The sequence below is a fragment of the Panthera uncia genome, chromosome A2 (assembly GCF_023721935.1).
Source record: "Panthera uncia isolate 11264 chromosome A2, Puncia_PCG_1.0, whole genome shotgun sequence".
NCBI lineage: Eukaryota > Metazoa > Chordata > Mammalia > Carnivora > Felidae > Panthera > Panthera uncia.
The window spans coordinates 2,233,882-2,256,139 of record NC_064816.1 but is presented as its reverse complement, the minus strand read 5'-3'; the positions used below and the strand labels follow the sequence as shown (position 1 = coordinate 2,256,139).

The 22,258-nt window shown below is 63.6% G+C and overlaps 1 protein-coding gene across 4 annotated transcripts; it reads right to left on the bottom strand.

Annotated features, from left to right (window-relative positions):
* Positions 1-6,641: 6,641 nt before the first annotated feature.
* On the bottom strand, positions 6,642-22,252 carry NCLN (nicalin). Of its 4 annotated transcripts, none has more exons than XM_049642330.1 (15): positions 22,030-22,252; positions 17,427-17,617; positions 16,511-16,655; positions 15,740-15,834; positions 12,985-13,065; positions 10,981-11,084; positions 10,559-10,647; positions 10,333-10,472; positions 9,893-10,071; positions 8,475-8,562; positions 8,348-8,386; positions 8,119-8,282; positions 7,074-7,127; positions 6,897-6,975; positions 6,642-6,771 (listed from the first exon to the last, which is right to left on the bottom strand). In XM_049642330.1, the coding sequence occupies exons 1-15, from the start codon at positions 22,211-22,213 to the stop codon at positions 6,712-6,714; spliced, it is 1,692 nt and encodes a 563-aa protein (XP_049498287.1). In that variant the 5' UTR covers positions 22,214-22,252; the 3' UTR covers positions 6,642-6,711. The 4 variants fall into 4 exon arrangements, with proteins under 4 accessions (XP_049498287.1, XP_049498288.1, XP_049498285.1 ...); XM_049642331.1 differs by having other exon boundaries at positions 8,119-8,279; XM_049642328.1 differs by having other exon boundaries at positions 10,559-11,084.
* Positions 22,253-22,258: the final 6 nt, after the last annotated feature.

Below are 22,258 nucleotides of genomic sequence, written 5' to 3'. Positions count from 1 at the left end.
CCCCGTGTTTATAGCAGCACTATCGACAATAGCCAAAGGATGGAAAGAGCCCAAATGGCCATCGATGGATGAATGGATAAAGAAGATGTGTAATACACACACACACACACACACACACACACACACACACAACCGGAGTATTACTCGGCAATCAAAAAGAATGAAATCTTGCCATTTGCCACTACGTGGATGGACCTGGGGGGTATTATGCGAAGCGAAATTAGTCAGAGAAAGACAAATATCATAGGACTTCACTCATATAAGGACTTTAAGAGACAAAACAGGTGAACATAAGGGAAGGGCAACAAAAATAACATAAAAACAAGAAAGGGACAAAACAGAAGAGACTCATAAATATGGAGAACAAACTGAGGGTTACTGGAGGGGTGGTGGGTGGGGGGATGGGCTACATGGGGGAGGGGGATTAAGGAATCTACTCCTGAAATCATTGTGGCACTAGATGCTAACTTGGATGTAAATTAAAACAATAAATTTTTAAAAAGTTTACTTAAAAATACAAAGCAAAAGAAAAAATGTAGGAGGGATGGGGTGAGGGGCACCCGCCCTCCATGGCCATCAGAGTGTCACCCAGACCGGAGGGTGGCCTTTGAGGAGCACCGGGGTCCGCACACAGAACCTCCCCACAACTTAGGGGTCACCAAGGGAAGAAACCCCAGATGACACATTAGCCACGTCACCAGGGTTCACGCCCCGGGCGGGACATGGCACCCGGGTTTCACTTCTGTCTGTGGTATCCCCGTGCCCTCCCCCAACACAGAAGCTGAACCCCATCCTGTGGACACACCAGAAAGCCAGGACTGTGGGGGCTGTTCTACAGAAGAGTGGCCAGGACCCCTAAAAGTGCCAAGATCCTAAGACACAAAGGTGGGGAGTGCTCCAGGGGTAAAGGAGGCTAGAGAGACAGAATCCCGGAAGGCGGGCGTGATCCGGAATGTTCTTTACCACGGAGGATGCTGGTGGGGACAATGACCAACGCTGGAGTCAGTCTGTCATCTTTATTGGTGTCCGCTTCCTGAGCTGGGCGGGTGCTCTGTGAGGAGGGCACTTTAGGAAACGCATTTGGGTTTAGGAGCGGGGTGAGGGGACAGACAGGGAGAGGGAGAAACGCAGGAAGCAGATGTGAAATGTCAGCGTTTGCAGACTGCACGGAGGCTTTAAAAACTTCCGGGTGTTTCTAGAACGTTTCCGTAAATCTGAAATGATGTCCAGATAAAAAGTTAGGAAACAGGGGCGCCTGGGTGGCTCGGTCAGTGGAGCGTCCGACTTCGGCTCAGGTCACGATCTCACGGTTTGTGAGTTCGAGCCCCGCGTCGGGCTCTGGGCTGACAACTCAGAGCCTGGAGCTTGCATCGGATTCTGTGTCTCCCTCTCTCTCCGCCCCTCCCCTGCTCACAGGCTGTCTCCCTCAAAAATAAACATTAAAAAAAAAAATTTTTTTTTAAAGTTAGGAAACAGAAAGCAAATGTTTGGGAAGCACGGGGTTAGCACCCCCATCTGTCCCTTTAGAGCCGTGCCCGCCATGAGCCTCTCTCTCTGTCTCTCTCTCTCTCTCTCTCTCTCTCTCGTGCCTTCTTCCCAGAGATCTCTCTGGTCTCGGGCCGGCCCCTGGAGTCCTGGGCCACGACGGGTGGAGACATCTCTGCAGCCCCTTGGAACCACGTGTCCTCAGCAGCCGGCTCACCCCTCCCCGGGCCTCCGGACGGATCAGAAGCAGGAGCGTCTCTCAGAGGCCGCGAGTGTGTGCTCAGTGCCAAACAACCACGGCTCCACCTTGCTCTCTGGACAGTCTCTCCACGGAGGTGGGGGATCGCAGGCTCTTCCTGGAGAGGGCTGGGGGGCAAACATCTTGGGCTTGGGGGGGGCACAGGGTTCCCCCACTCCCCGCTCAGCTCCAGTGCCCATGATACGTAACAAGCGGAGCGTGGCCACGTGCAAGTGAAACTTTATTTACAGCCACGGGTAGCCGGCCTAGGCCACGGGCCCCAGCGTGCTGACCTCCGGGTGCATGGGCTCCCCCCAGGGCTCCGAAAGGCACCCGGGAAGGTTTGTGATGGCCGAAGGTTGGGGAAAGCTATGCGTCCGTCAGCAGGAAAGTGGGTCCCTCCAGGCAGCTTCCCGGGACGGAATATTAGACGGCGACAAAAAAGGGACGTGCGTGTGTAAGAGGACGCCAGACCAGGACACTTTGATGCTGTTGGTGTAAAATGTTGAAGCCGCACACACGACACGGCTGAAAAGTGTCCGGGTCTCTGAAGAACAAGAAGGATACAGGCTGGGGACGGTGACTCCAGGGAGACCGAGGTGGCTTGGAAGGAGGTTCACTTGTGTTTTACTGCCTCAAAACAAAGGCCCCTGGGGTAGAGGTCAAAGCCACGTGTGACCCCCGTGGGGTCCTCACGGAGGCTGCAGGATGCTTGTTGGATTTCACCTTCGCCCAAATCATTTGCTGCCGCTGCCCAGGGCTAATGACACTTCACTTATCCACACCGAGGAGGCCCACGGAACAAAGTCACCTTCCCGACCATCCTCCGGGAGCCAGTGACCTTTCCAAACGCAAGCCGGGCCCCATCCCTCCTCCCCTCGGCCCACCTCCTCCCCACATTCCTCAACACGTTGGGAGTAAGAGGCAGAGGCCCTGCCGATTCGCTGGAGGGCCCGCAGGGCCCTCCCCGCCTCCCTCTCTCCCCATGGCTCACACTGCTCCTCCCACACACCAGGCACCGTCCTGCCCCGGGGCCTTTGCACAGGCTGTGCCGGATGCCTGGACCACCGTCCCTAATTTCCCCACGGCTTAATCCTTGTCATTCCGACTTTACTCAACGGCCTAGTTTAGGGCCTCTCACCGTCCAGTCCCCATCTGTTCTTTCCTTAGTCACCCGTCTTCCCAGCAGACGGCGAGCCTCAGGGTGTGGCTGGGAGAGTGTCTCCCTCCGTGTCTCCCCCGGCCCGGCGTGGCACCTGGCACATGGCAGGTGGGCAAGGACTGGTTGACTCCACAGCCTCATGACACTAGTCCGCAGTGACACGATGGGCTGTCGCCTGGGGACGAAGAGGGCACTGGGACAGGTGGCGACGGAGAGGGAGGGACCGTTCCAGAGCAGTCGTACGTTCACACGTGAGGTGGTGTCGACACTGCGTCTTGGTACCTCACACCACACACTGCGAGAAACCAGGCTGAGCCTTGAACAACACGCGTTTGAACCGAGTGGGTCCCCTTGCACGTGCCTCTTTTACAGCACAGCGCTGGGATCTGTCTCCTCTTCCTCGTGATCGTGACTAGAGTTAACTTTCTCTCCCCAGCTTACTTTGAGAATACAGCAGATAACACACAGAACATGCACATATCCCAGCAGGTAGCACGCATAACACACAGATCAGATCAGGTAACACACAACGTACAGAGATCGCAGCAGGGAACACGGCTAACACACACACATCACAGCAAGGAACACACGTAACACACGTATCGCAGCCGGTAACTCGTAACACACTATTGTGTTCATCGGCTGCTGGCATCATTGCTCAGGCTTCTGGTCGAGTGGAGGCTATCAGTTGTCAAGCTCTGGGAAGTCAAAAGTTGTATGCAGAGTTTCGACAGCGTCCCTAACACCCATGTCAAGGGTCAACCGTATTTAAAACTTATGCGATTTTCAAAATGAGATTTCATATACACCACACACTCTAGGAAACAGGACGGAAAAAACTCCAGCTACAGTGATTGGTGGCTTGTTTTCCTGGTTTCTTTTTTTAAAATTAATTATTTATTTATGTTGATTTTTGAGAGAGGCAGAGCACAAGCAGGGGAGGGGCAGGGAGGGAGCGGGACACAGATCTGAAGGTGAGCTGTCAGCACAGAGCCTGACGCGGGGCTCGAACCCACGAACCGTGCGATCGTGACCTGAGCTCGAGTCGGACGCTCAACCGACTGCGCCACCCCACCCGGGCGCCTCCGTTTTCCCGTTTTCAGGCCATGGAACTTTGTGTGTAAAAAGGAAAAGGAAAAATCCGTGTACGTTAACACGAGTAGATGACCGTCTGGCTTCTCCCTCTGAACCGTGCGGAGTTTTACCTGGGTCCGTGGGGGGGGGGGGGGCGGGGGCGGGGGAGGGCCGAGGGGAAGGGAGATGGTCCCGACGCTGGGGCTGGGGGTCCCTGGGGAAACCCGGCCAGTCCTCGCTCCAGGCCCAGCCCACCACGGCGGTGGCCCCTCCCCTCGGGCGCCGGTATCCCCTCCCCCTCCCCCGCCCCGTCCAGCCCATCCTTCCGCCTGGACCTGCGCGGTCCTCGGGTCCTGGAGGCCTCCCGCCCTCGTCCTCCCCGCAGCGGCCACGGGAGGGCGCCCGCGAGCACGCCACCGAGCGAAGGATCCCCTCCGGGACTCCCTGCAGCCCGTCTACACTACCTGCCGGCGGCTCGGAGCTCTGAGACTGCGCGCAGGCTGTCCTCTCCCACATCAGAACACCAGCCCCTGAGAACACCTTGTTTGTTCTCACTGAACACCACAGAGGACACACGGACGCCGTTAACCGGCCGACAGATCTGGGTGGAGCCGAGCAGGGTAAGCCTGGGGGGGCAGGCACCTGGCGAGAGCTCCCAGGCCTGGAGCAGAGACCCGGGCCCTGTAAACCCAAAGTGGAGCGTTGCACCCGAGCGCCGCAGTGGCTGTGCTCCGGCCCGGACCGCCCTGGAGACTGGTTTGGGACTGGGGGCCAGGGGAGGCGGGATGATGGGGGCAGCCTGCATACAGCCCCCTGCCCCCCCAGCCCCGATTCACACCCAAGAGAGCCTCAGCACGTGACCTTCTCTGGAAAGAGGGTCTTTGCATATTTATCAGCAGAGAGGTTGTGGTACTGCCCCAGGGGTGGGGGCCTGAGAGCGGGAGAGAAGCAGACGGAATGTGCAGGCACAGCTGAAGCCACACGCCTACAAGCCAAGGGACCCGAGAGAGCCAGGAACAGACTGTCGGGGACCCAGGAGCCAGCCCTGCCCATGCCCTGCCCCTGACTTCTGGCCTCCAGAGCTGGGAGACCAGAAACTTGCTCAGGGTGCCCGGTTGGGGTACAGCTGCCCCAGGAATCAAACACACGTGATCCCACTGGACAGCGAGTGGGTTTCCACCCTCAGCTGGCAGCTGGGGGGGCAGGAAGGACCGACCCCGCTCACCTGGCCCAAGGCCCCTCAAGGAGCACAAAACACCTTAGAAGCACCTCCCGGACAGGACACGAGAGGCGGATCATTCGATATGGCTTTATTTTCTGATCGTCCAAGTCCGTCCCCAACCAGCCTGAGCTCTGAACAGTTAGCAGTCCTGACGGCTGCCCCAGCAGGAGGGACACCCACTGGGCAGGCACACGTGGGGAAGACGGGCCAACACCGGTCCTCGAGTCCTGCCCCCAGAGGTGGCCGGGCTGGCTGGGCACTCGGTAAACAGTCTCTGGGGGAGACAGGCCACCCAGCAGGGCAAGGGGGGGTGGTGCAGAGGCAGGAGAGCCTGTAGACCCCACACCTGCCCCTCCCTGTGCCTGGGGGGCTGGGACAGGAATGGTCTGGCTTGGCGAAGGCAGGAGGCCCAAGGTGGAGACGGAGACACAGCCCCCAGGAGCCCGTCCCTGCAGTGGGTGGTGAGCTGGCTTCTGGGGAGGGCTGGCTGGGGGGGGGGGGGGCACGTGGGAGGGAGCGGTCCCCCTGCTCTCCAGACCCTCCGTTAAGGCCTCCCTGGGGGCTGAGGCAGGTGCCCAGAGCCTCCCTCATCCTGACCCTCCCCTCGGCACAGAACACCTCACTGATTATATTGCTAATGAATCGGTTCGCCTGGGTCTCCCTGAGATCAATCTCAGCAGCACTGGAGGCCCCCTCCACACCCTTCCCTTCCAAGGAGCCTGATTTGTGGGGTTCAGGCCCAGACCTTCCTCTCCAGGTCCCAGGTCCCGGGAAGGGCAGCAGCCCCGTGGGCCCCACAGCCACGTCTTCTCCAGCAAACGCTCTCCTCGATCCCCAGCCTGGGTGCCGTCCTCAGACACGGGGGCACCGGATGCCCCCAGAACACAGCCTCCACTCCACAGGTGAGGAGACCGAGGCCCAGAGAGACCAAGGGAAGGGGCAGAGGGCTAGGGTGCCTCCTCTCTCCACGCCTGTCTCCCGCCCCAGGGGCGTCGGGGCAGCCGGGTCCCCAAGGGACAGGCTCAAGTGCCCCGGGCACGGCGGGAGGGCAGAGGCTGTGACAAGCCACGGGCTCGGGGGACACGTGCTCCAAGGCCGCACCCGAGGCGAGAGGCCAGGGTGGGGGGACCCAGCCTCCGAGGGATGGGCTGGTGCTGCCCGGCAGACAAGAGGCTGAGCACCCACATCACCAGGTGGACGGGGCCAGAGGGGGGCGGCCCCCTGCCCCTCAGCCTGCAGTCGCCGGTCAGCGTTGCGGGCAAAAGGAGGGACGTGCCGGGTGCCTTTCTGGTCATCCTGCAGCCCGTGAACCCTGAGGGCTGGGGGATCGCCTCCGGGGCGGGGGGCTCGTCCGCAGACTTGTCCCCAAGTCCAGGGCCCGGCCCCGGGGCCTCCACCAAATGCTCCTCCCAGAGAGTTCACGGGACAGAAAAGAAAGAACCCCCCAAGTCCTCAAGAGCAACACGGAAAAGCTCTGTAATTCGGGGTGCCGGCCGGCTGTGGCGTGGGGAGGGGTGGCAGGCGGGGGCGTCACTGCGCCTTGGCCTTCACGAGCAGTCTCTGAACGGTTCTGTACAGGAGGTCGAAGTGCTGTAGGGGGGATGTGAGTGAGAGCTGGGCCCAAGGGCTGCCTGGGGGTCACGTCCTGCTAGGCAGGGTGGGGGGGAGCACGCAGCTGGCTGGGTGAGCCCCCTCCCGGCCCTCCCCCGGCTCACCTGGACCGCCGTGTAGGCCATCCCGAGGTAGGCGCCGATGCAGACGGCCAACAGCAGGTCGAAGATGGCTGGCTTGACCCTGAGGGAGACCGGGGCGTCGGCGGGGTCAGGGGAGGGTGCGGGCTGCCTCCGTGTCCCTGGACCGCACGCCACGGGCAGTGACCCAGGGCAGCTCACCTGTAGGCATTCATCACCTGCTTCAGCTGGTCATAGAAGACAAACTCGGGGTCCCTGAGGAGAGAGCACTTCCTCAGCAGGGTCACCCAGCAGCGGGGCCACGTTCTGTGTCCCCCAGAAACCAGACCGCCTGGAGGGCCCGTGGACCCAGAATGGGGGAGGGAGCACACGTGTGTGTGTGTGTGTGTGTGTGTGTGTGTGTGTGTGCGCGCGTGCGCACGCATGCTTGGGCAAAGCTGCCACTCACCCTCCTGGGGAAGAACTATTCTTTATCCTGAAGTAACCTCTTTCCTATTGCTTTTCTGGGCGTCAGAACACTCTTTAAAAATGGAGTAGGGTGACTGCTAGGAATTTACTGGTCTGGAAAGCATTTCCATAGAGAGAGGGCAAGGTGGTCTGGGAATCAGAGGCCCTGGCTCCACAGCCGTGGGTCCACTCTGAGCCTCGGTTTCTTCTTCCGCCCAAGGGTTCTGACTCTCAGGCACACCATGAGTTGGGAGAAGGTAAAAAGCCAGCAAAGGGCACCAAGCAGTGTGGGGAGATCTCCTGGCTGTGGACACCTGCAGGTTCCCTCCTGCCACAAGGCCCTGAGGTGCCAGCTTGGCCCACGTGGGGGGCTCCGAGCAGAAAAAAAGACAAAACCCAGGTGGCCCGTGGTGGGGAGGAGCATCCTGACGGCAGACCGGGGACCGGGGGTACGAGTCACGACACCAGAGCACGAAAGGGCCAGAGGGCGGTGGGGATACAAGGCTGCCCAATTAGACACAGGACATCAGTTACGTTCGGATTTTAAATAAAGAAAAATCGGCCGTCAGTATAAGTATATCCCAAACGCTACAGGAGACATACTTACGCTAAACAAGAACGCGTAAATAAGCGTTTACGTGGAATCGCATTTAACTGGCCACCCGTACTTTGAACTTCTTGTTTTATTTCCGTGCACTGTCTCCATCTGCTCTGGAAGCCCCCGGGGCGCCTGCTGAGGGGGGAGCCGCAGCCCACGCGGCTGTCGGGGGGGGGGGGGGGGCGGGTAGACGCGCCTCACCGTTTGTCCGCCTTGATGTGGTGCTGCTTCACCTCCTTCAGGTAGCGGCTCAGGTAGTGCTCCAAGGTGCTGAGGAACGTGCCGTCCTTGTCCACCAGCTGGGCCGCGCGGGGCTGGTTGGTGAGCCAGTCCATCACCGAGTCCAGCTGCTCCTGCTGGATCTGCTGCGGGGCACGCGCCGCGGTCACAGGACCCCGCCCCCCCGCCCCGCCCCCAGCCCGGCCGTTACCATCTGCTCCGTGAAGACCGGCATGTCTGGGGGGGTGCCCTGTGGAGACAGTCGGGGGGGGGACGCACCTTGAGTCTGGCCGCCCGGCGGGGCGGGCCGGGAGCCGGCGGGTGCGGTGGGGGCTCACCTTGTCGGTCAGGTTGTAGATGACTCGGGTCAGGGCCTCCGCGACCAGCCTGGTGTTGCGGGTCAGGGTTTTAGAGTCGACCCGGGACCTTAGGGCAGGTGCGAAGAAAACACACGTATGTGTCTGGAATCAGCATCAGTTGAAACCACCAGAAAAAGAGTGGTCGTATTTCCAATGATGATAAAAACAAAAAAGGCCACAGCCGCCGCCTCGGGCAGGGCGGGCGCCTCCCCAGCATCTGCCTGGAATGACGAGCGGCTCTGGGCCTCAGTTTCCTCATGGGGAACGTGGGGGTGGCCAGGGGGGACCCGCCCCCGCGGTTGTGGCGGACATCACTGATGTGACGTCCTGGGTCGGGTGAACACGTCCCCACATTCACGCCCACCCAGAGCCTGGGGAGAGGCCCTGCCTGAGAAGCGGGGCCTCCACGGACGTGACCAGTGAAGGCGAGGTCGCGCTGCAGGGGATGAGCCCTGGGTCCTTACACGAAGGGGGGAAATCGCACAGACACAGAGACACCCTCCTGAGGCCGCGCAGGCAACACACAGACCCGGAAAAGGATCTCTGGTGCAAAACACCGCCGAGCCGAGTGTGTGCAGCGCGGGGCCCCACCGGGAAGGCGGGAAGGCGGAGGGATTAGCCAGGGCCCAGCCCCTTCCCTCCCGCTCTCTCCGCCCGGAACACCCTTCTCCGGACGCTCCTCGACTGTAGCACCGCCTCCTCCAAGAAGCCTCCCTGATGCCCCAGGAACAGTCAACACCCCGCCCACACCTGCTCTCTCTCTAGGCCTCACCCACTGCCCGGCAGGGCCTCCTCGAGGACCAGCTTCTCATCCCCCAGCAGACATGTTCAGCAACAGGCTGGGCCCAGCCCCAAGGCCACCATAAAACCCTGATCCCACTGAGGGCCGACAGGCCACAGGGAGCCACGAACGAGAAGTGAAGTCAAAAATGGCAGAAGCCAGAGGTGCACAGGGTCTTGAAGACAGATGGTGAGGAAGAAAGGGGTGGGGAGGGCTCCCTAGGAGACACGAGACAGGGCACCACTCGCCAGGCCTCAGCACGGCGGTGCAAAGGCCCAGGGACAGATGTTGCAGCATGTGGGAAGCAGGGTAGACCGAGGTGCCCAGCGTCTGAAAGTCACGCGTGGGGTCTGGACATCACATGTGGGGGCCAGGGGACCCCGAACCACTCACGCAGCCTCCCCATCGCTAACGAGGGACACTCAGTAATCCGACCCCAGGCCCCTGGCCCCCACTGTTCCTAGGGTCCTCAGCCAACGCTGGCCCCTTCCCGACCACCCACGTTTCGGGTTCATTCCCTCCATCCAGGCACCTGCACCTACAGTGTCGCCCCTCAAAGATCGCTCACAACCGGGCATGGACGGAGGGGAGGCTTCGCGGCCGCGCCCACACTCACCTCACATCCATGATGCTGCTGCGCTGGCCGTCGCGGTGGCTCTCCAGATGGGACAGGGTGAAGGCAGGCAGCCGGCGGATGGCAAAGCGCTCGTGCTCCCAGGCCAGGATGTCCTCCGCCAGGTTGATTTTCTTGTGCACCATTGAGAACCGCACCTCCGGGAACTGGTGGGCGGCCACCTGTGCGGGGGCGGGGCCCATCAGGGCGACACCCCCGCCCCGGATGCCGGCCGGTCTCCGCGGAGGGGGGCCCGCGCCAGCTCAGACCACGGACGTTCACACAGGGCCTTGGGAGCCAAGAGGGTTCCCGGCTCCCTAGCCCTCGGGCGCCAGCATGCACAAAGCGCCCGATCACCAGCCTGCCGGACGCGCCCGCGAGGCAACGAGCGCGCGCGGGGCCAGAGACCCCAGGCAGCAGCGGGCACGCGCTCCGGCACCTACCGTCTCCAGCTCCCGCAGGAAGGCGTGCTGCAGCGTCCCCTCCCTGGGCGGCTTGGACACGTGCAGGTGCAGGCTGTCCCCGCGGCCCACGGTGTCCAGGCACAGAACGAAGGCCACGTTGTCCTGGAGCAGGCTGGAGTCTGCGTGGCGGCAAGAGCGGTTGGGAGGGGCGGGAGGGGCGGGGCCTCTCTGCGGGCCCCGCCCCCGCCCCCCCGGGGCCGCTCACCCGTGTGGTCCAGGTTATCTTCCAGCCAGCGCTTGGTTCCCTGGTAGTTGAACTTGCCCCCGCCAGAAGCAAAGAACAGGAGATTGTACCTGGCAGCATGGGGAGAGCGGGTGTCGGCTGTGGAGGGGAGACCGGGCCCCCGAGGAGGAGCTGGTCTCCCACAGGCACTGAGTCCTGACCCCTCAGAGCAGGGTGTCCCTGTCCCAGCACCGTGGACGCTCTGTGGGGCGACCCGGGCTCCGTGGGGGGCGAGCGGCATCCCCGGACCCACCCACTCAGTGCCAGACGGCCCCAGACGGGACCCGGTGTCCCTGGGGTGCAGGACCTGGGTGGGGCTCAGCTCCAGGCCTGGCGCCCGGGGGGACCTCGGCGCGGTTACTCCTGGGGGCGTGCGCGGCCCCTCCCGCCCCGCTGTCACGTACGCGGCGTGGGTGCGCTTGTAGGTGTAGAGCCTGGAGAAGAGGCGGGCGAGCTCCAGCAGCACAGAGATGCCGCTCCCGTTCGAGTCCGCACCGTGGGACAGCCACTGCGGGCAGGAGGGACACGAGGCCGCAGGTCACTTCGCCACCCCTGCCCTGGCAGCCGGAGCCCGGCACCCTGCCTCTGGGCCACGCCTCGCTCCCCGCTCCAGCCCTGCTCGCCAAGACTCTGCCCCACGGGGGCGGCCTGGTCGGAGCACCTGCCCCACGAACGCGGCCCCCCCTTCCTGCCCCCCCACCTGTGCTACTGGGGGGCAGGAGGGCGGTGCAGGCGTCCCCCCGCCAGCTGTGAAAGGCCCCGACTCATCCGCATTCTGTAATCCGAAGGAACACTCCCAACAACACGGTAATCAGGTAAGAAAAGCAACATTCCCAACAACATGGTAATCAGATAATAAAAAAAAATTGGATTCTATCATAGGGCTTGGGGACCCCCCAGGTTACAGTCTGTAGCCAACACATCACATATTGATACATTAAAATTCAGGGGAAAAGGTAACAGGACGCTCAGGGAAGGAACCAGATACCAGAGGCCACATGGCGTGTGAGGCCACGTGTGTGAAATGTCTAGAACAGGCTCATCCACAGACAGGAAGGGGGCTCGTGGGATCTGGGGAGCGATGGGGAGTGACCGCTGATGGGGATGGGGCTACTTGTGGGGTGACAGAATGTTCTGGAAGTAGACGGTGATGGTTTTCACAGCTCTGAGTGTCCCACTCTGTACTAAAACATTTGCTTTAAAAGAACAATTTTTAAATGAATTACATCTCACGGAAGGCAGGCAGGCAGACTTCAAGGCAGGGTGCGGGGGATTAAAAACAAAATAATCTAAAAAGCTGCAGATGAGGCGGGAGGGAAAATGACGACGAGGCTGAGCATCCTGAGGGGACAGCTCAGGCCTTGCCTCTGGGCCCTGGCGGGTCCAGGCATCCGGGACCGCTGGCCTCCCAGGTGGGGTGGCCCTTGGAACGGCTGCTCCCCATTGCCATGGTCACACGGCCAGGACCTCACGCCGGGCTGCCACTGGCAACCTCTTCGCTTTGGACAGTTTTTCTTTCAAAGCAAGACTTTCCTGATGAAGCCACAGGCACTGTTCACAAGCTGGTGAGAGTGAGCAGTGACCGTGACCTCACTGTGCAGGGGGCTCAGACAGCTCAGCAGGGGGTGAGGGGGTGGGGGAGGCCTGCAGGGCAGCAGAACTCAGCAGGCCCGACACTTCCCTCCTCAGAGGACTGCTGGCGAGGCTGGCCCTCAGCGGCGTCTGAAACTGGACTCGGGGGCTCCCACCAGCCTCACCTGCCGGGGGCTCGTGTCCCGGAGCTGTCCGTGCAGACACGAGGTTTGCGCCGAGGACCCGCTCCCCTCCTGGGGTCTGGGGTCTCCGCCCGAGCCCGGCAGAGGGGCCTGCTGACCGACCCTGGTGAGAACCTGGCGCTGGGTCTCTACGCCCCCTGGAGACCACACCTCACGTGTCGGTTTGGGGGAATTAAGCACATCCTGAGGGACACGCTGGGAGAGGATTCTGGAAGCTTAGCCCGGTGTCCCTGTGCCGTCCCCCACCCCGTGCCTATGCCCTGAGATTATTTGCTTCTCATCCTTTATAAAAACCACGGCCTTGGGGTCCTCCCAGCACACCCCCACCCCTGGGAATCTTTGCACACATCCCTGCTCCTGGCAGGGGTCCTGAGGACCCTGGCACGGACACCCTGGGCTCGATTTCCGGCCACCCATCTCTCGCGGGACCCTGGCCGCAAGACCTGCCTCAGGTTAGCCCGTGTCTGCTCCACGATGCCACCCGTGCCAGGGATCCTCCTGGGCCTCAGAGGGCGGGTGCGGCTGCTGTGACCCCAGCCACACTGCACAGAAACGCTCCACCTCTGAGCTAGGCTGGAGCAGGGCTGGGGGTGGGGGTGCCCAGGCCCCTCCCCAAAGTGCCCGCATACGTACGGGGGCCACTCCGAAGGCATCATAATGGGCCACGATGACGATGGTGGGCAGGTCTTCTCCACCCAGCCCGGTCAGCCGCCCCTGCAGAGAGAGAGACAGTCTGTGAAGGGCACACTGGTGGGGGGGGGGGGGGGGGGGGGCAACGGCCAGAAACAGTTCCGGCTGCCCCCGTGGGGTGGGGCAGTCTCTCGAGCCCTGCCGGCTCCGACACGGACAATACGTGAACCAATGGCTGTGGCCGGGCGCCAATAAAACTTTATTTACACGAGAAGTCACGAGGGCCGCAGCACGCCGACCACTGCTCTCTCTGTCGTGCTTCCCCAACTGGAGACCCGACCCATCTTTCGAAGGCTGAGCCCCGAGCCACCATCAGGGCAGGAGCAGAGCTCTGCTGATGAGACACAGCCAGTTCAGAACGTGGCCACAGGAGCCCATCGGGGTCCGGGGTCCAGGTCCCGGCGCCCCAGCTGGAGACCCAGCACGTGTGGACCGGCCCTCGCTGAAGTCACGGGGGTGACAAAGCAGAACCACCTCTTGTCAGCAAAGGCCTCAGCCTCTACTCCTCCCGTCCAAGGCTAGTCCCGGGGTGCAGAGAGGTCGGACGGGGTAGCCCAGGGTCTTTGCCAGCACACGGCTGAGGCCGTTTTTCTGATCCTGCCAGCTAGAGGGCGAGCTCTGCGAGGGCCTTAGCCACGTCAGATGGGAAGCGGCCGCTGGCGAGCCCTCCTGGCTGCCGTCCACGGGGAGCCGGCCGAGACCCGGGACAACAGCTCGGGTGTGGGTCCCCGCCCGAGACCACGGGCACACTGCCGACCGTGCGGGCTCAGGCCTCTCGAGACAGGCCGATCCCAGCACCGGCTGTGTGAGCCAACGGGGGTCAGGGAGAGTAGGGGGGCAGCCGAGCGCTCCCGCTTCCTCCATGCCCCCCGCTTTGACCCAGATAACAGTGATGGCAGAGGGCTCAGGGCACTGCAGAGGTTTCTAGAACCACAGGCCAGGACCGCCAGGCTGGCAGGCTGAAAGAGACTCCTGAAAGGCAAGAACCCACCAGATCCCGGGCGGCTCCGCTGCTATTAACCCCCCGGTACCCGGACTGGCTGCTGCTCAGCCCCACCTCCGGGAGCCCGATGCAAGGACCCTGCCGCGATCCTTCGCACGATTCTCACGATTAGAGGAGGTATTCCTCCTCGAATTTCACCCACCGCGTAGACGGGGCAGCGCCGTCCCCACGTCCTGAATCGGCCTGCCCAGCCCCCTGCACCCGGTCCCTGCGGGCGGCCCACCCCGCCCGGAGCCCCGACTCCCCTCGCCGCTATAGACCTGCCAGTCTGGCGTCCTCGAGGGTCCCTGCGCGGACAGGGAGGAGCCATTTTTTGCAGGCGTGGCTGCCCCGGCAGAGCCCGTCTCCCGCTGGGCCGAAGTGCCCGCCTGCCACCCTCGGACCTCCCCCGACTGCAGGGGAGTTCTTCCAGGAAGGAAGGGCATCCCGCCCGCTGCTGCCTCCCGCACACAGCAGGGCTCAGGGTGCTCACGGAGAAAGCAGGTTAAACTCCCGAGGCGGACTCGCTTAGTTCTCGAGAGGGGAGGGCTAGCCGCACCCCAACTCGCACTGAGCCCGCACGCCGGCACCAGGGGCTGGCCGAGTAGCCTTGCGCCGTCTGGAGTGAGCCACTGGGGACTCAGGCCCGCCTGGCCCAGACAGAGGCCGGGGCGACCAGCACGCTCGGCTCAAGTGCTCGCTGAGGGCCTACTGTGCACAGGCGCCTGGCCAGGCTCCCAGGACACCACACAGGCCGAGATGACACGGTCTCAGCTCCTCCGGCGCCGGGGCCGGTAGGAAAGAAAGAGTGACACGCAGGCTCCGAGCGTGTCAGATGGGACGAACCCTGGACACGAAGTAAAGCCAGGCCTGGGTCAGGCCTGCCACGGGACGACTCCGGCTCCCGGGTTAAAACTATATGTGGGTTCTCGGGCCGACAGGCTGCCATCGGGCACTCAGCCCCTGGCCATGCACTTGCCCCATCTGTGCTCCTTGCCCTGTGCCTTTGCTTCCGGGGCCTCTGTGAGGGTCCCCCAGGCGGTCTCCAGGGAGACCTCCTCACTGGGGTGGGGGACACGACGGACACGATGACACCATGAAAAGAAGACAGTCCCCACTTTGTGCTTTTCCACTGCCAGCCCTCCCCCTCGCCACCTCCCCACCCTGGGTCCACGCAACTGCCAGAGCTTTCCGTCCAGGCCCCCCACGGCTGCCGACAGAGCTGACCCTCGACACGGGGGAGAGCAGAGCAGCCGAGTCAGGGTTTCCTCCGGCCTACACGCTTGCTTCCACCCCCACGGGAGGTGATTACGGGCTGAACTCCTTCATGTTTGGCCTGCCGCTTTAATTGCCTACTTCAACACCCAGAGCTCAGCTCTCTCCCAGCTCAGCTGAGCTGTGGACAACGGGGGGTGTGTGTCCCCAGAAGGTTCTGAGGATGCAGCCTTGGAGGTATCATGATATGAAAAGAAAAGGCCACAGCGGGAAGGGGAGCTCTCTGCGAGGCAGGGACAGCCAGTGCAAAGGTCCTGAGGCAGGATGAAGAGACCTGATGTATGCCTGGGGCTGGCAATGGGAGGCAGGAGATGGGCTGGTGGGGAGATCTGACCCGATTTCCCTATCAGAGGCTCCCTCCGTGGGGAACAGGTGGGGCTGAGCTCAGAGAGCAGGATGCCCCGCTCCCCAGGTCTTAGTGTGGCAGGCAGGGCCACTCACCTCCACACTGGTGATGAGCCAGTCGCTCACGGCCTTGCTCTGGACCCCGCTGGTGACCATCTGGAAGCCGTTGGCAGTGGCGGTGTGGAGCAGCACTGAGGACAGGTCGGGGAGCGTCAGCCCCAGGCCCGGGGGGCTCCCGCACCAGAGCCGGGATCCTTGTGGCCCCAGCACCCCAGACGGCGGGGGTTCAGTCCAAGGCCAGCTGGACACAGGCCCGCCCCTGTGAACCGGGGCGCCGCGCGAGGACTGGGCAGGGCAAAGAGCCTGGCAGGGAAGACACTCGTGCCCTGGCACCGGTCACACCCGCCACCCGCACGGCTGAGAAGGGAGTAGCAGGCAGGTCCCTTCCCCGGCGTCTCTGACGGCTTCACCTGCCCCGCGCCAAGCTCGTGGACGCCCCCGATCCACGGAACAGAAGGACGGGTTTCCTCCCTCCCCAAGGACGCTGCCACCCCTTCCCGACAGACTCCAGCATGATATGGTGGCAAGGACAGAACCCTCGGCGGGTGGAACAGGTGTCTGTGTTTCCCATAAGCCATCAGAGGCTGAACGTGGGAAACGCCTCCCCGAGTCAGTGGTTCTCCGGCTTCTGTTTGCACAGGAACCAGGGGCGGGGCGGGGCGGGGGCGCGGAACGGCAGGGTCTTGGCCTCCAGCCCCAGGTCTGTGGCACAGCCGGTGCGTGCAGGGCCGTGCGCTCGCTGTGAGACGCGGCCCCTCAACAGGCCAGGACCCCACACGCCAGCCCCGTCCTGCAGCCCAAGCCTACCTTCGGCAGCGGAGGCGGAGCCCTGGGCGGCGGACGCGGCCTGCGTCTGCTCGTAGATAGACAGCAGGGCCTCGTCCTCCACGGCAAAGTACACAGGGACCACGGTCTCCATGGCCAGCATCTCAGGCTCGGTCTCCATGAATTGCTGTGGAGGAGAGGCTTGCTTAGGGGGCTTCTGGCCTGCGGGGGGGGGGGGGGGGGGGGGCAGGGGGCAGTGCCCGTCCCGGGAGCACAGGCAGCCTCCCATGAGGCTGGCTGATAAGGCCAGGATCACACCGGAGAGGACAGGATGGGACGGGGGGTAGGCGCAGACGGGACAAGGACAGAGGGCTGAGAGAGGGTGGCAACGCCATGGGCACCCAGGCGGTACCCGCCAGGGAGAAAGCAGGCTGGGAGGACAGAGAGGGAGCCGGCCAGGTCTGGGGTCAGATCTGGCGTCACTGTGGGCCGGCCCCAGCCCCAACGGCCATCACACCCTCAGATGTCGGCACCCTAGGCTGACGGCAGGGACCCGCACACAGTGAGCACAAGGTGCCCGCACACGAGGTGCACCGGCCGTGCCACGGTCCTGGGGCCGGAGGCCGAGACTCTGCCGATCTGCAGCCCCCGCCCACCCCCGAGCTAGGCTTCGGTAAGGCTGAGCCCCCTCCACAGCCCCACCCCCGCATCTCATCTGCAAAAGCCTCTTCATCCGTGGAGTTTCACGGGGGCCTGTGAGACCCCGTTAATTCAAAGCAGGTCGCCGCCTCGGCACTGTGGGGGTGGCAGCAGCATCCCCAGCCCACCCCCCGGATGCCAGGGGCTCCCCAATCACAGGCGTGTCCCCTTAAGGACAGGATCACCCCGGGGTGGCAGGGGCCACGACGAAGAGGCAAAGAGGCGGCAGCCCACTCCCTGAAGGGCGGAGGGCACTCACCCGGATGACGTCCTGGGGCACGGCGGCCATGGCTCGCGGCAGGATGATGACCACGGCGCCGGCCGACTGCCTCAGGGCCTTCTGGTACTGCTCGTAGGAGAAGTCCAGCAGCCGCATGAGCACGCAGCGGCGACTCAGCACGTCCGCGTCGATGGTGCGGGCCTCTGTGTTGAGCACTGCGTTCCGAGTGCCTGCAGGAGGGCGGGCAGGGCCTCCCTCAGTGGGGCACCGGGACCCCCACCTGGAAACCACGGACTCGAGGGCCCCCACGGTCTCACCCCCTACGTGTCCCACAGCGGCCCCAGGCACGGCAGACACGGGCAAGACCACGTCCGCCAAGGCCTGAGCCTCACCGCCCACAGGTGCAGCACCCACTCAAACTCTGGTGAGTCACAGGGCCCCTAAGGACCACTTAAGAGCTAAGACCCTCCTCCCTGGGTGCCGTGGGGGATGGGGCAGCATTCCTGGACACACCCACTCAGTGCCGGGGGCTCAGGTGTCCCCAGACACGGCCCAGAGTCCCCCCGGGACAGGACTGCCCCAGATCGGAGCCTCCGCTCTACAGCCGAGGGCCATCTCTCACTCTCTTCTGAGAGCTAAAGAAAGTTCCAGAAAATCAGGGAGAGAGCTAGAGACGGAGCTTCCAGGCAACTGAATCCACCCCCCCCCACCCTCCATCCAAGAGGTGGGTTGGAACCGGGATGGTGGAGAGCTTTTCTGGGGTGAACAGGGGTCTCCCCCAGACACAGGCACCTGAGCCCTGAGCCCTGAGAGGGCCGCACTGGAGAAAACCGGCCAGAAGCCACACGGACGCTAAATGCCTGCACCTGGACAAGCGCTAACATCTACGTAACTTCCCACGGCGGCACTGTCCCCATGCGTGGTGCATGGCAGGCCCTCAGAGGCCGTTTGCCTCCCAAGCACGGTGGGAAAGGGGACCTAGGCAGCTCTCCAGAAAAAATCCCAATTTTTACATCAAATCACTCAAACAGCAAAGAGAAGCAACGATTGCAAAACGCCTCAACAGCTGCAGACCAACCCGGGCTGCCCAAAACAAGCAACCATGTTACATGCGGGGCGGGGCGGGGCGGGGCAGGGGGGGCAGGGGGGAGGCTGGATGTGGCCCCGGGGCCTCTCATCCCAGACCCGGACAGTGGATGCTCAAAGTCATGATGGGGAGCCCGGCCTTGCCATCCGAAGGTCAGAGCTGCGGGGGCAGGTGTCCACACGGACGCTCGGCTACGAACGCCCCAAGCTCAGAGCCAGCCCCCCGGCCCCCACCTCTGCTTTCCGGGAACGCGGCCTCCGGAGAAGGCAGGCAGACCAGGGAAGGGGCTGGTCAGGGGAAAGGGGTCAGCGTCCCAGGAGGGAAAGGGAAGGCCATCTTGGGAGCAGGGGGCCTGTGACCAAGGCACGAAGGTGACCAACGTCCCCAGGGCCGGGGGTGGGGTGCTCCCTCCAGGGGCCTTTTCCCTGACTCAGACTGGCCGTGGGAGCCCCAGGAGGGCCAGGCAGGGCGAGGGCAGCAAGACCTTCAGGTGGTCCTCGAAGCGCTGGGAGTCCGGGAAGGCCCCTCCCCCGTGCCCCACACTCGGCCTCCCAGGCCCGGTGCTCCCTCACGGAGCGGGACTCCACCTTCCCGGGGGAGGATCCCAGAAGGGAAGCGGGGAGAACAGAGGCGGGTGGACACGGGCCCCCAACCGCCCCCCGGGCCCCGAGGGCCCCAGGGGCAGAGACCCTCTTTGCCGACGTGAAGCTGAGGCCGGCGCAGCTGCCCCCGCCACGGACCCCGGACAGGAAGAGGTCGGGCTCGGTGGGCGCCACGACCGGGCAGGACAGAAGCTGCCAGTTCTCTCGCCAGGACCAGGCCCGAGCAGGGGTCGCAGACTGCTCTATCAAGGGCCGGGAGGTCACGCCTCTCACCTTGCGGGCCACGCCAGCCCCGCCTCAAGTACTCAGTTCTGCACGCCAACCAGCGGCCACGGCTGTGTGCCAATAAAACTTTATTTACCACGAGGGGTGGAGGGGCCTGACGGGGTGCTCGCGTGGCCACCTCTTCCAGGGCCTCGCCTCAGCCTAGGGGATCAAGTGAGGCAGGTATGAGCAGGCCGCTAAGCGCGGCAAGGCGCACACGCAAGGCTGTTAAAGCGACCTGTCACCCCGGGAGGGCCAGTCTTCCAGGAGGCGGTGGCGGGGTCACACCCACGGCCTTGTACCTGACGGGATTACCCTCAGCCCAGCTGGCACTTCGGCACAAAGAGCACACCCCTTTCCTTCCCAGCAGCCGGCCGGCCGGCCTGCATTTCTCAAGAGGAGAGAACAGGAAGTGAGGAAAGGAGGCAGAGTCCGAGCGAGGTTTGCACCAGGAGGCGGGGAGCCCGCAGGCACGGAGGGGGTGCTGAAGACACAGGGGAGACGGCAATCGGCGATGGCCTACAGGCCGGCGCTCAGAGACCACGCTGGCCGCCAGAGGGCCAGGGCTCCCTCCGGTCCCACCAGAACAACGGCACCAACAATCCCTCCAGCGTCTCCCCAGGTGGACACAGCCCGGTGTGAGGGGCACGGGGTCAAGAGGGTGCGTGACCCCCACGCACCGGGCCTCTGCCTCCTTGGGCTGCACACCAGCAGCTCTCGGCTGAGACGGGGGGGCACCCCCCCGGGCTCACCCCCAGAGCCCAAGGTCTTTACGGACGCCACACGGGGGAAGATGTCAAGCCTCGAAAAGGAATGGGAGGGAATCCCAGGAGGAGGAGGGGCAATGAACCCAGGGAAGGGAGGACAGAGGAAAAGAAAGCCGGACGGAGACCCACCCGGCCTCCGGTTGTCTCAGGTTCCAGGCTCTGCGCCTTCTGGAGCACAGGTTCCTCTGGCGGCCGCCAGCCACCCTTGGCTGATTCGCTTTATTACAACTGACACAACACTGCAAACTCCCATCCTCCCTTGCTGGGCCACATCTCCAGTGCCCAGTGGCCACCTGTGGCTCGTGGCTCCCATGTTAAACAGCAAAGACACACAAGACAGAAAGTTCCACCAGACGCCGCTGGTAAAGGCCCTTCACCCACGCAAACGTGGAACGTTCCACGAAAACATGCCCAGGGCATCAGGGGCTCCGGGCCTTCCGTCCCACCCCTCCAGAGCCTGGGGCCTCAGGTCAAGATCATCACTGTAACCCACTCAGGTCAGCCCCCTGGCACCGAAGCCATGCAGGGCAGGGTCGTTCTCATTCTGGGCACTGAGGGCCGGTGAGTCGCATCCCTGGCCTCACCCACTGGATGCCAGGGGCACCCCCACTTGGGGCAACCACAAAGTCATCACCCAGCGTCCCCTGGGTTGACAGCCACTGTTCTAAACAGAAATGGCCTAACTTTGGGGGTGAGGACGGATCTGAGAGGATGTCTGGACATGTCTGCAGGGCCCGGGGTTCCCCAAGGGCTGGGCTGGGGATCCGTGGGGCTCAGGCTAGGACTGAGATGTTCTAACAGGAGGAGACAGTCCAAGAGGAGACTGGGTCAGAGGCGAGGACAATCAGAACGGGGGCAGAAGCTCTTTATGGAGAGATCAGACTTGCACTTGCAGGGGCCTAAGGCACCAAGCTGGGAGAAAAACCCAGAGGCCAGAAGGTTCTGGAACACCAGATACAGCTACAGTCCAGTAGAGATGAGGGAGTTTAGAATTGAGGCTTAGGGGCTGGGATCAGGACCTTGAGAGGAAGGAGAAGGGGCAGGAGGGGGACCCAAAGAGCTGTGCTCGTTCCAGGGGCAGGAGGTCTGGGACAGAGGACCCCGCAGGGTCAGAGGCAATCCAGGATTCCTGGACACAGGGAGCAAGTACGGTACCAGGGTGAGGAGGCTGGGCGAAGGGGGGGTGTGTGCACCGAAGGAAGGGACAAGACACGGGGTCTAAGGGACCCCACAAGGCCACAGGCATGGGGACTGAAATGGGAAGGAGTGGGGGCCGGGGGCCTTGGCTAAGGAATCTGGCTCATGAGCTGGGCCCTCAGAGCCTGGAGACATGGGCCTGGACGTGAGGCCAGGTCTGGGTTAGAGATCAGAGCTCCTGAGACCCGAGGGGACAACACTGGCACTGAGCAGAAAACAGTGGGGGTACCTGGGCCGTGCAGGGTCAGGGCTGGTTGGAACTGCCCACCCAGGGGCTCCGCCTGGCAGAAACCAAGCCAGGAGGCTCACCTCCAAATCCGCCCCCAAAGCGGGAGCTCTGGGCACCGGGACACGGCCCAGTGAGGATGGGCACCGGGGTGGTGTCCCGGGAAGGGGGCCTCGGCAGTGCGACTCCGGCCCAGCTGGGAATCCGAGGGTCCAGGAGCAGAGGGAGCTTGGCCTGAGGGTCGGAGCCCCGGGTTCTGGGGCCCGCTGCCCTTGCCAGGGGCCAGCGGAGCCCGCGCTGAGGGCTCCAGGGGCACGGGACGGACAGAGCTGGGCGCCACGCAGGGGTCCACGTACGCAGGCTCTGACTCGTCTGCGGCTCGGCTAAGGCTAAGGGTCGGGTGGCCTAAGCGAGGTCTGCGGGCTGCACTGCAGCTGGCCAGGCCGGCGCGGCGGGTGCCCGGGCTCCGGGGAGCCCGGCGAGGCCGGGGTGCACGCACCGTAGGGCTGCCCCTGCAGGTCGTACTGCTGCATGCGGTACACGGTGAACTCGTGCGCCGCGTCGGCGGCCGGCAGCGGCGGCGCCACGAGCAGCAGCACGGCGGGCAGGAAGACGATGAAGCCGAGCGGCAGGCACGACGCCTTCAGCATGTTCTCCAGCACCTCGCCCGCTTCTTCCAGCATCCTGGCCGGCGGCGGGGCCGCGCGGGGCGGCGGCGGGGACGGGAC

What these genes read in the sequence shown, in the direction of transcription:
- NCLN (XM_049642328.1), bottom strand. Translation starts at nt 22,213, where the DNA reads ATGCTGGAAGAAGCGGGCGAGGTGCTGGAGAACATGCTGAAGGCGTCG. An exon ending in TCCTGCGGGAGCTGGAGACG is followed by an intron (nt 10,072 to 10,332) that starts GTAGGTGCCGGA and finishes GCCCCCGCACAG; the next exon opens with GTGGCCGCCCACCAGTTCCC. An exon ending in CACATCAAGGCGGACAAACG is followed by an intron (nt 7,128 to 8,118) that starts GTGAGGCGCGTC and finishes CTCTCTCCTCAG; the next exon opens with GGACCCCGAGTTTGTCTTCT.